Source organism: Mobula birostris, chromosome 20 (assembly GCF_030028105.1).
Source record: "Mobula birostris isolate sMobBir1 chromosome 20, sMobBir1.hap1, whole genome shotgun sequence".
In the NCBI taxonomy this organism is placed as follows: domain Eukaryota; kingdom Metazoa; phylum Chordata; class Chondrichthyes; order Myliobatiformes; family Myliobatidae; genus Mobula; species Mobula birostris.
In genome coordinates, this window is record NC_092389.1 from 26683363 (window position 1) to 26695528 (window position 12166).

The window sequence follows — 12166 nt, forward strand, 5'->3', positions numbered from 1 at the left end:
AGGAAGCCTTAGGGGCAGAACCCCTATTCACTTTCTTCTTTCATGCAATATGAATTTTTCACTATGCCCACAATGGTAGAATATATATTCAAGATGGGGAAAGTAGACACTAATCCAACTTGGTGCAAAGCCCTGAAGTATGAAGTTGGAACCATATTCACTCATGCTAGAGGAGATATAAAATCACACTGATTTGGGGAATCAAGAGGTGAGTCACTCTCTGTAGAGTGCCTAGTTCTGACCTGCACCTATATTTGTGTGGCTACAAGTGCAGGACAGAAGTTACCAGGATATTGAAAGTTGGGGTTCGGGGTACTTGGGGATTAGATAATTGGAAATGGTCATTGCAAAGCACTTGTAAATTGGTTTACTGAAGTTCAGCATAAAACTGCTTTGTTGCATGCCATCTATACAAATCACTTCATCACATCAGTACAATGAGGTTGTACTAGAGAAAGGCAGTAACAGAGTGCAGAATAAAGCAGCACAGGTACAGAGAAAGTGCAGTGCAGGCAGACAATGAGGTGCAAGATAAATAGTGAGGTCAAGAGCCCACCTTATCGTACAAGTTGTTGCATGATTGTTACTTGCTGTTTGTTTGAAGTTGCACAAAAATTGTCCAGGTCTCGTTGCATGTGGGAGGAACTGCATCATTTTCAGAATACGAACCAGAATATCTTTATCTGCATGGACAAACTCAGTTCTGGACATATGTTGGGGGAAGATTAATGAGGAAGTAGGTGATGACAGCCAGACCTAGGACATTATCCAGAGCAGCTTGTCCAGAAGCCCATCAGGGGACCGGCTGTTTTGGATTGGGTGCTGTGTAACGTACCTGAGGCGATTAGGGAGCTGGAGGTAAAGGAACCCCTTGGAAGTAGTGATCATAATATGATTGAGTTCAGTTTCAAATTTGAAAAGGAGAAGCTGGTATCAGGTGTATCGACATTTCAGTGGAACAGGGGAAATTACAGTGGTATGAGAGAGGAACTGGCCCAAGTCGATTGGAAAAGTAAGCTAAATGGAGGGACGGCAGAGCAGAATTGGATGAAATTCCTACAAGAAATAAGGAAAATGCAGGAAAAATATATTCCAAGAAAAAAAAATCATGAATGGAAAAATGGCACAAATGTGGCTAACGAGAGAGGTTAAGGCAAAAATAAAAGCAAAAGAAACGGCGAACAAGGAAGCAAAATTTAGTGGGAAAAATGAGGACTGGAAGACTTTTAAAAACTTACAGAAGGAAACTAAGAAAGTCATTAGGAAAGAAAAGATGAATTATGAAAGGAAGTTGGCAATTAACATGAAAAAGGATACTAAGAGTTTTTTTTTAATATATGAAGAGTAAAAGAGTGACAAGGGTAGATATGGGACCGATTGAAAATGATGCTGGAGAAATTATAATGGATAACAAAGAGATGGCAGAGGAACTGAATGAGTATTTTGCATCAGTCTTCACAGTGGAAGACATGAGCAATATGCCTGATAGCCAGAGGTATCAGGGAATAGAATTAGGTACAGTCAAGATTACTAGAGAGAAAGCGCTTGGGAAGCTAAGTGGGCTAAGAATAGATAAGTCTCCCGGTCCGGATGAGGTGCACCCAACGGTTCTGAAGAAGGTGGCTTTGGAGATTGTGGAAGCATTGGAAATGATCTTCCAGGAATCAATAGACTCTGGCATGGTTCTGGAGGACTGGAAGGTCACAAATGTAGTTCTGCTATTTAAGAAAGGAAGGAGGCAGCAAAAAGAAAATTACAGACCTATTAGTCTGACATCGGTAGTTGGAAAGATATTGGAGTCAATCCTCAAGGATATGAAATACCTCGAGGTGCATGACAAGATAGGCCGAAGCCAGCATGGTTTCATGAAGGGAAGATCCTGCCTCACCAACCTATTGGAATTTTTTGAGGTAATCTCGAATAAGATTGACAAGGGAGAGGCTGTGGATGTTGTGTATTTGGATTTTCAAAAGGCCTTCGATAAGGTGCCACATATAAGGCTGCTTAATAAGATGAGAGCCCATGGAATTATGGGAAAGATATTGAAATGGGTGGAGCGCTGGCTGATAGGCAGAAAGCAAAGGGTGGGAACAAAGAGATCCTATTCTGATTGGTTGCCGGTTACTAGTGGTGTTCCGCAGGGGTCGGTGTTGGGGCCGCTTCTTTTTACGATGTATATCGATGATTTGGATTATGGATTAAATGGTTTTGTGGCTAAGTTTGCGGATGACACCAAGATAGGTGGAGGAGCAGGAAATGTTGAAGAAATGGAAAGGTTGCAGAGAGACTTAGTCAGTTTAGGAGAGTGGGCAAAGAAATGGCAGATGTGATACAACGTTGACAAATGTATGGTTGTACATTTTGGAAGAAGAAATAATCGGGCAGATTATTATTTAGGTGGGGAGAAAATTCAAAAATCGGAAGTGCAAAGGGACTTGGGGGCCCTCGTGCAAGATACCCTAAAGGTTAACCACCAAGTTGGATTGGCAGTAAGAAAAGCGAATGCTATGTTGGCATTCATTTCAAGAGGAATAGTGTATAAGAGTAAGGAGGTGTTGATGAGGCTCTATGGGCATTAGTGAGACCTCATTTGGAATACTGTGTGCAGTTTTGGGCCCCCTATCTTAGAAGGGATGTACTGATGTTGGAGAGAGTTCAGAGAAGATTTACGAGGATGGTTCCTGGAATGCAAGGGCTAACATATGAGGAGCGTTTGTCAGCTCTTGGACTGTATTCATTAGAGTATAGAAGAATGAGAGGGCATCTCATAGAAACATTTCGAATGTTGAAAGGGTTGGACAGAGTATATATGGAAAGGTTGTTTCCCTTGGTGGGTGAGTCCAGGCCAAGAGGCCATAGTCTTAGAATTAGAGGGTACCCAGTTAAAACAGAGATGAGGAGAAATTTTTTTTAGCCAGAGGGTCGTGGATTTGTGGAATTCGTTGCCACATACAGCTGTGGAGGCCCGATCATTGAGGGTGTTTAAGGAGGAGATTGACAGGTATCTAATTAGGGATATGGGGAAAAAGCCGGAAATCGGAGCTAGATTGGTGAATAGTTTAGCTCATGGGGAATGGCCTGCTTCTGCTCCTTTGTCTTGTGATCTCATGATCCTGAGAACGACCCTGTTGCAACTATGCCCTAGGAATGGTGTGACTGGCCTTCAAGAACCACAACCATCATTCTTTGGTGACAGTCGGAGTTGCTTCCTTTGATTCCCTTTGCAGTCAGCTCACTCATCTTCACTTGAGGCTGCGTGATGCCACACTTGATCAAATGTTAACTTGATATATAGATATCACTCTCACCTTGCCACTGGAACTCAGATCTTTTGAATGTTCTTGGGCTAAAGCTATAATAATAACACCACATAGCCAAGGCAAAGCCCAAAGTAAGTATCAGTGAGTATGAGGCGCTTGACAGCACTACTAGCAATCACTTCTATCAGACAGAAGATGACAGAGAGAGTACTAATGAATGATGCTTGGCAAGATTGGCTTTGATCTTTTTTTTTTAAAAGGCTGGACAATTTTCCACTGCGTTAATAATCCTTAAACAGTTGGAATTCATATCAGCTCACCCCAAACCCCACAGTACACTCAGTGGCCACTTTATTAGGTACACTTCATCAATGCAAATATATAATCAGCCAATCATGTGGCAGCAACTCAATACACAAAAGCATGCAGACATGGTCAAGAGGTTCAGTTGTTGTTCAGACTGAACATCAGAATGGGGAAGAAATGTGATCTAAGTGACTTTGACTTTGGAATGATTGTTGGTGCCAGACAGGCCGGTTTGAGTATCTCAGAAACTGCTGACCTCCAGTGATTTTCAACAGTGAACAAGGGGTATGAGTGGCGTACTACAAGTTAATGAGAGTGGTCAGTGGAGAATGGCCAGACAAGTTCAAGCTGATAGAAAGGTGGAATAACCCAAATAACTACCTGTTACAACTGTGATGTGCAGAAGAGCATCTCTGAATGCACAACACATCAAACCTGGAAGTGGATGGACTACAGCAGCAGAAGACCACAAACATACACCCAGTTACCACCTTATTAGGTATAGGAGGTACCTACTAGAGTGGCCGCTCAGTGTGGATTGCTGTGTTTAACCACCCAGCATCTACCACAATCAAGGAATGATGATGAGTGGAGGGCCTTTAATTAAAATGTTCAGAACTTATTGCTGGCAAGACTTATTTCACTGCATCTGTGAAAAATTATCCCTTAGTACTAACATTTTTAATATTCCTCACTACTTTTAGCCAGTTCTCAGGGATACGGAGTGCATGTGGGCACAGTGCCATAAGGTGGCACCAGGGAAGAAGATAGGTAGGGAGAAGAGACACGAAACCTGCACATAACTTATTAATGATGCACAAACATTTATAATGCAAACAGTCAGATTCTACTCAATATTGCAAAGCGCAAGTTAATATTCATACTCACACAACAATATTTACTTAAACCTCAATAATCAGTTCCTGTCGTTACAGTGCAGGAAGGAAGGAAGAAAGGAAGATTTATCAGCCTTTTCATAACACATTACTAGTGCTCTAAATTTTTTTCAAAGCATTCCCCTAACACGATTTTATTTAAAATAGAGTAACTGCTGTTTCTTAGGAACAGGCAGCAACAGGCTACTCAGGGCAAGGCTGCGCAGCCAGCCAGTGAAATGAGTGCCTACTTTGTTGGCTGAATTGATTAAAAATCCATCAAACTTCATCTTAAAATGATCCTAATATTACTTTCTCAATGTAACTGGACTTTCAACTCTAAGAGTGATTTGACATGAGAAGTGCTATTGTCAGGTATAAACTTGCTGGCCTGTGAGATCCATATTTTCCCCTTGACCTTCTATCTGTTGTCTAATCTTAGGTCTTGGCTTCTGAATCCTGCATGGTACTTTATCAATCTATGATTTGCTAATATTCTGCCAATACACATAATGCAGCTGGCTTCCTTGCAGGCAGGCCTTAATTTTAATCCACTCGCTCCTCACTCTTGATAAAAAAAAAAATGCCCGAAGGTCCCCATGACAGAATGCTGGACAACAAACCCTTTGCAACTGTGATATGATATGACTGATTTCAGCTTTAAATAGCATCAAGGACACTTGCCTCTAGTCAGCGTGGGCTTTAACAAATGAGGCAGCTATGATGAGGTTATCGGAATTCAATATGCTAAGACTGAGTGATGGAGCTCTCCACCAAGCCAACATTTCTGGGAGCTGGATTGAGGCGCAGAGAGATAAAATCTTTCTCAGACAATTTTTTTTTTATTGACAGGAGAATATTCCTCTGGCATCACTGGTGAACCTTGGGCCTCATGTACAATGGGAAACCTCCTCCTATCCTGACGCATTCATCTCTGGACCAATGCCTGTAGCCTCTCGCTGACTACTGGAGACTCTTCATGCAATTCTCTGGCAGCCACCTTCTGCTGCTGAAATTGCCTTTGCTGGATAATGCCCAGGAAGTGATACCTGTAGGCTTGGACAGAGATCCGAGCCGGAATACTTAATATGAACCTTGGTAGTCAGGATTTCCTCATGGCTTGGAATGCACTTCTCATTCTTGTATCTAATGATTATGTTGCCACTAAAATCAGAATCTGGTTTATTATCACTGACAGACGTTGTGAAAGTTGTTTTGCAGCAGCAGTACAGTGCAAGAGATAAAACAAGGTACTATAAATTACAAACTAAATAAATAGTGCAAAAGAGGAATAATGAGGTTGTGTTCAGAGGTTTGTGGACTGTTTAGAAATGTGATGGTGGAGAGGAAGAATTTGGTGTTAAATCAAGCTACAGAATACGTCCTCCACAGTACAACAGTATCTCTATTGTATTTAATGAACATTGAGTTGGAACTGGGAAGTTTTCGGTCAATATATGGTGGATTCCGGTTAATTAGAACACATCAGGACCAGTAAATTTTGGCCCAATTAAGCGGCTGCCAAAATTAGCCAAAGATTCATGGAAATAGAGAAAAAATATACAAAAAACGAAAAACTACCGTTTAACTGAGTCACAAATTATGCATTACAGAACACAACCAATACTTCTACAGTTCCCCATAGTTATTAATGCAGGAATGCATCCAGTGAATGCCGCCAAATTCTTGTGAGTGACAAGATCAAAATCAGCACAGCAGCTAGTGCAGATAATGGACTGCCATCATACAATGCTTTTGATGAATGCATCTTCCAAATCTTCATTTTCATTGTAATGTTCAAGATGACTGTCAATACCTTCAAATTCTTCATAGTTCCTAACTTGTTGAAGTAGTGAAATTGTTCCATTTTTAATCCCGGCTGTTTCCAGCATCTCAGTGAGCAAAACAGTTCGAAATTGTTTACTGTTTATTTCTCACTAATTATCAGTGACAAAAATCACTGTTTTTTTGAACACAAACATACGCAATTGACGCTATTTAAAAACTGTTCGTTCTAAGCACAGTAAAGTCTGTAACGGCCACACAAGTAAATGTGACTGATGCCTGTTAGAAACCTTGGCAACAGTCTCCTGTCCCAATTAAGCAGCATAGTGTCCCAAATAAATGAAAGGAATCCTGGCTATTTTCTCGATTAGTTTTTAATCTTTAAGAGTTGTCCCAAATAATCGGCTGCCTCAATAAACCAAAGGCCCAATTAACCACAATCCACTGTACATGGGAAGCCCCACGTAATGATAACACACCCCAAGAATGCTAGAACGATATGGAGATTCTGTCATTATCCTTCTGCCATTATCCTTCTGCATCAAAAGTTAGTTGTGACTCTATGACTGTGATCTAAAGACACAGAGCAATACATATTTTTGCATTTGAAAGTGCATTGCCCAATTCTTCGCTCTGAAGGCTAGAATCGAACCTCTGGCTGGAAGTGGGTGTGGTCTTTAATCTGGGGTGATGAAAACATTTTGGACTAAGGAATCAGGAGGGACGGATGAGGGGGGTATAAATATCACTGGACTAGACATGCCCAGGAATCATCCCTGATGAAGGTAGCAGAGTTTGTCATTGAAACGTCGGTTAAGGTCGACACCTGTACCCAGCTGGAAGCCCGAGAAGAGTTTATTCATCCTATATGCCAAGAAAGCACTAGATGCTTTTTAAAAATATTTCTTGCTTGGGATGTTGGGGTGGGAGATCAAGGGGTGAAGGAAAGAGTGGGATTGGTGTTTGTTTGCAAGAGGTGGGGAAAGTAAGATATAACGAGGAGATAAGGGGGTCATTTTGACCTATTGCATCAAAGCCAGCTCAGAAAGCAAAGCTTTTCCACTACTATTTTACCCTTTAATCTATTCTCATTACATTTCCATCTAGGCTCACCTACACACCAGGAGGAATTTACAAAAGTGAGCTAACCTATCAGTCTGGGATGTGGAAGGAAACTGGATCCCACAAAGTTAAAGTGAGAACATGCAAACTCCACATGGATAGTGTTGGAAGGTCAGGATTGCATCAGTATTGCATGTGAAGCCACATGTCTATTAGCTTTGACACTGTGCTGTCGCATTTAATGAGCGGGCAGGGTCCAGGTCAGGACTTTACTTGTAGTTACTCCAGTCTGCTGTGTGCATATGGGATTAAGTTCTTCAAGGAGTGTCTAGTAACAGACCCTCCAAGAAAAGGTGGTCCAAGGGCATGGTGAATGACATCATCCACACATTGGTAAATGTCATGTCAGTACTGCAAGGGTGAAGTAAAATAATTCAGACATGGTGGTCATTATAGTTAATAAATGGAAAAAATAACTACATAAAGACAAAAAATACTTTACACTTGAGAACGCCATGTGGCTGGGCTAACCTGATCCACCTTCTCCAAATGCCCTCCTTGAATAAAGCAATCCCAGAACTTGTTCTGTGATCCTACCTGTGCTGGGAGAGTGTGTGTCACAGCTGTAGGGGAGTATGGGCCTCCTAGGTCATTGCGAAGTAGGTTGTCACTGTGCATCTTCGTCTTAAGACAAGTTATGTAGCGGTTGCAGAAGTCTTTGCAAAGTTCATTGACTTTCTCCAGCTCGAGCAGATGGATTCGCAGAACCTGAATGGCTTTAACCATCTGAAACAAAATAGGAAGGCTATCAAACCCAACAGATCTAATACGCTCAATCCTTTTCATTGAGAATCCATCCATTTCACATATAGATCATTTAAAAGCCAACTCACTAAGTAAGGACCTTCATCAGATGAGGAGTCACTCATTTTTTTCCACACCTGCCTGTAACACATTTGCGACACGATGGCATTACTGAGATTTGCTGCTTCCCACAAAGTTTGCTGCATGACTACTGACAGTTCCTGCCTCAGAGAAAATCCCATTCATTGTTCTATTTATTTCTCAACATTTTCCAGTCCATTGTTCAGACAAATATTGAGAGGCCATGTCGTCCTCCACAACTTTAACAATCAGCTCTAATGAAATGTCACTGACCTGAAATACTGACCATTTCTCTCTTCACACAGACCTGATTTACTGAGTACTTTCATCAGTTTTTTGTTCTTATTTTTATTTTGAGTAGCCATAGTATTTGGCTTTATTCACACAGATCAGGGTTTCAATTCCACATATTGTGTCCTGGATAGGGCTTTAACATTAGATTCAACAATTTGCCTTTTCTGTCCTTGGGTGTTATCCAACATCAACCACAGGAAGACAGTGTGAAGATGCACACACAAATAGATACAGATACTTGTACATACTTGTACAGTATATGTACCTCTGTGCATCTACACAACCAATGGTTAATCTCAGGTGAGTTACTGAAAAGTTTCAGCAATCAGGTGGTGGACAGTTGAAGAAAGGGAATAAAATTAATCCCCAGCCCATTCTTCAACTGAGAACTAAATCAATGCCAGGAACTTAAAAAAATGTATGCTCACACTGTTAATTGTATCCAATGCATTTTACAGTGCCCATAAAAAGCATTCACTCCCTTTAGAAGTTTTCGTGTTTTATTATTTTCCATCAATCTCTTGCTCTTGTTCTGTAAAACCTCCAATCCCTATGCCTTTAACCTACTTTCTCAGCTTAATACCTCTTTGCATATGTTTTTGTATTCCTTTTAGAATTGCACCATTTCAGATTTCCAGTTCTCATTCCTCCTGCCAAAATGTTACATATCATAGTTCTGATGATTACATTTCATGTGCCAGCTGTCTGTTCATTTGACCAATATGCTCCTATCTTCACTCGTCTCTGATGATCTTCCTCTCACTTTATAATGTCACCAAGTTTTGTATCTGCAGGCTTGGAAATTACTGTATACTCCATACATTCAGGTGCAAGTCATTAATATAAAGCAAAAGAGTTCGAAGTTCAAAGTAAATTTATTATCAAAGTACATATATGTCACCATATATCCCTGAGATTCATTTCCTTGCGAGCATACTCAATAAATCCAATAACCATAATAGAATCAATGAAAGACTGCACCAATTTAGGCATTCAACCAGTGTGCAAAACACAATAAAATGTGCAAATACATAAAGAAAATAATAATAATAATAAATAACCAATAAATATCGAGAACATGAGATGAAGAGTCCGTGAAAGTGAGTCCATAGGTTGTGGGAACATTTCAGTGATGGGGAAAGTGAAGCTGAGTGAAGTTATCCCATCTGGTTCAAGAGCCTGATGGTTGAGGGGTAATAACTACTCCTGATCCTGGTGGAGTGAGTACTGAGACTCCTGTGCCTTCTTCCTGATGCCAGCTTCAAGAAGAGAGCATGACCTGGGTGGTGGCAGTCCCTGATGATGGATGTTACTTTCCTCTGACAGCGTTTCACGTAAATGTGCTCAATTGTGGGGAGGGCTTTACCCATGATGGACGAGGCCATAGCTGTTGCTTTTTGTATGATTTTCCCATTCAGGGGCATTGGTGTTTCCATACCAGGCTGTGATGCAGCCAATCAATACACTCTCAACCACATATCTACAGAAGTTTGTCCAAGTTTTAGATATCACACTGAATCTTTGCAAACTCCTAAGGAAGTAGAGGTGCTGATTCCTCTTCATAACTGCACATGTGCTGGACCCAGGACAGGTCCTCCGAAATGGTAACACTAAGGAATTTAAAGTTGCTGATCCTCTGATGACAACTGGCTCATTGACCTCTGCTTTCCTCCTCGTAAGTCAATAATCAGCTCCTTGGTCCTGTTGATAGTGAGTAAGAGGCTGTTGCTGTGGCACCACTCAGCTAGATTTTCAATCTCCGTCCTATATTCTGAAATGTCACCACCTTTGATTCGGCTGATGACAGTGGTGTCATTAGCAAACCTGAATATGTCATTGGAGCTGTGCTTAGCCGCACAGTCATAAGTGTAAAGCGAGTAGAGCAGGGGGCTAAGCACACAGACTTGTGGTGCACCTGTGCTGATAGTGAGTGTGGAGGAGATGTTGCCAATCTGAACTGACTGGCATCTGCAAGTGAGGAAATAGAGGATACAATTGCACAAGGAGGTATCATGGCCCAGGTCTTGAAATTTATTGATCAGTTTTGAGGGGATGATGGTATTGAAAGCCAAGCTGTAGTATATGAAGAGCATCCTGATGTATGCATCTTTGCTGTCCAGATGTTCCAGGGTTGAGTGAAGAGCCAATTGAATGGCATCTGCTGTGGACCTGTTGTGCCAGTAGGCAAATTGGAGTGGATCCACGTTGCTTCTCAGGCAGGAGCTGATACGTTTCATCAGCAGCCTCTCAAAACACTTCATTACTGTGGCTGTAAGTGCTACTGGATAATAGTCATTGAGGCAGGTTACCTTGTTCTTCAAAGGCACCGGTGTAAGTGAATCAGGTGGGTAACTCGGTCTGCCAGAGCAGGAGTTTGAAGATCTCAGTGAACACTCCAGCCAGTTGATCAGCACAGGCCTCCAGTCCTCGGCCAGGTACTCCATCTGGGCCGGATGCTTTCCATGGGTTCACCCTCCTGAAGGCTACTTGTACATCTTCCTCAGAGACTGAAATCACAGGATCATCAGGAGCTGCAGGAGTTTGTGATGGTTCCTCCATGTTTTGATGGTCAAAGCGAGTAGAGAAGGCATTGAGCTCATCTGAAAGCGAAGCCCTGTTGTTGCTTATGTCACTTGATTTTACTTTATAAGAGTTAATAGCATTTCAGTCCTGCCACAACTTCCTTCTTAAATTCAAGTTTAAACCGGAATTGCCACTTCGCCCGTAAGATGGCTTTCTGAAGATCATACCTGGACCCCTTGTAACTTGTTTGTTTTCCAGACTTGAACACCTCTGATCCGGCTCTCAGCAGATTGCGGATCTCGTGGTTCATCCAGGACTTCTGGTTGGGGAAGACTCCGGATCATTTCATCTACAACTGTTTTCATGAAGTCCTTGACGAGCAAGGTGTATTCATTCAGGTCGTTGAACATGGCCCAGTCCACTGGCCTGAAGCAATCTCGTAGGTGCTCTTCTACCTCCCACAACCACCTCTTTATTGTCCTAATCTCTGGAGCTTTACTTTTTAGCCTCTGCTTGTATGCAGGTAGGAGGAGGACAGCCAAGTGATCAGATTTACTGAAATGCAGTCTATATATGGATGGCAGACATTCCTTATATTAGTACAGCAATGGTCTGGTGTGTTGGGACCTCGTGTGCAGCAGGTAATATGCTGAAGGTAATTGGACAGAGTTTTCTTCAAACAAGCCTGGTTGATGCCCCCGACTATCATTTGAAATTTGTCGGATAGAGGTATCCTGGTTGTGACTCCTGGGCTACATTTTCCTCCATTCTGAAAAACAACCTTAATACTACTGTCTGTTAGTTAGCTACATTTATTCCACGCCTTCAACCATGATAACAAACTTATGATGTTATAAATGTTCAAATGCCTTTTGGAATTTCAAATACACATTAACTGCGTTTCCTTTTTCCATCCTCTCTTACTTCATCAAAAATATTGTTATCGAAAGGACAGGTAGAGGGGGTGGGGTGGCTCTGTTGGTAAAAAGCAAAATAAGTTCCTGAGAAAGAGGTGACATAGGATTGCAAGATGTGGAATCCTTGTGGGTAGAGTTCAGAAACTGCAAGGGTAAAAACACCCTGATGACAGGCCTCTGAACAGTATGGGAAACAAATTTCAATGGGAAATAGAAAAGGCATGTAATGAGGGCAATGTTATGACAGTCATGGGGGATT

The 12166-nt window shown here is 41.7% G+C and overlaps 1 protein-coding gene across 10 annotated transcripts in view; it reads right to left on the reverse strand.

Moving 5' to 3' along the window:
• The window catches only part of pknox2 (pbx/knotted 1 homeobox 2), a 522498-nt gene that overhangs the window by 115045 nt on the left and 395287 nt on the right, over positions 1–12166 (reverse strand). For all 10 annotated transcript variants that reach the window (XM_072238378.1, XM_072238384.1, XM_072238383.1 and 7 more), the window contains one exon: positions 7886–8074. In XM_072238378.1, coding sequence (XP_072094479.1) covers positions 7886–8074 — 189 coding nt within the window. The remainder of the gene's footprint in view (positions 1–7885; positions 8075–12166) is intronic.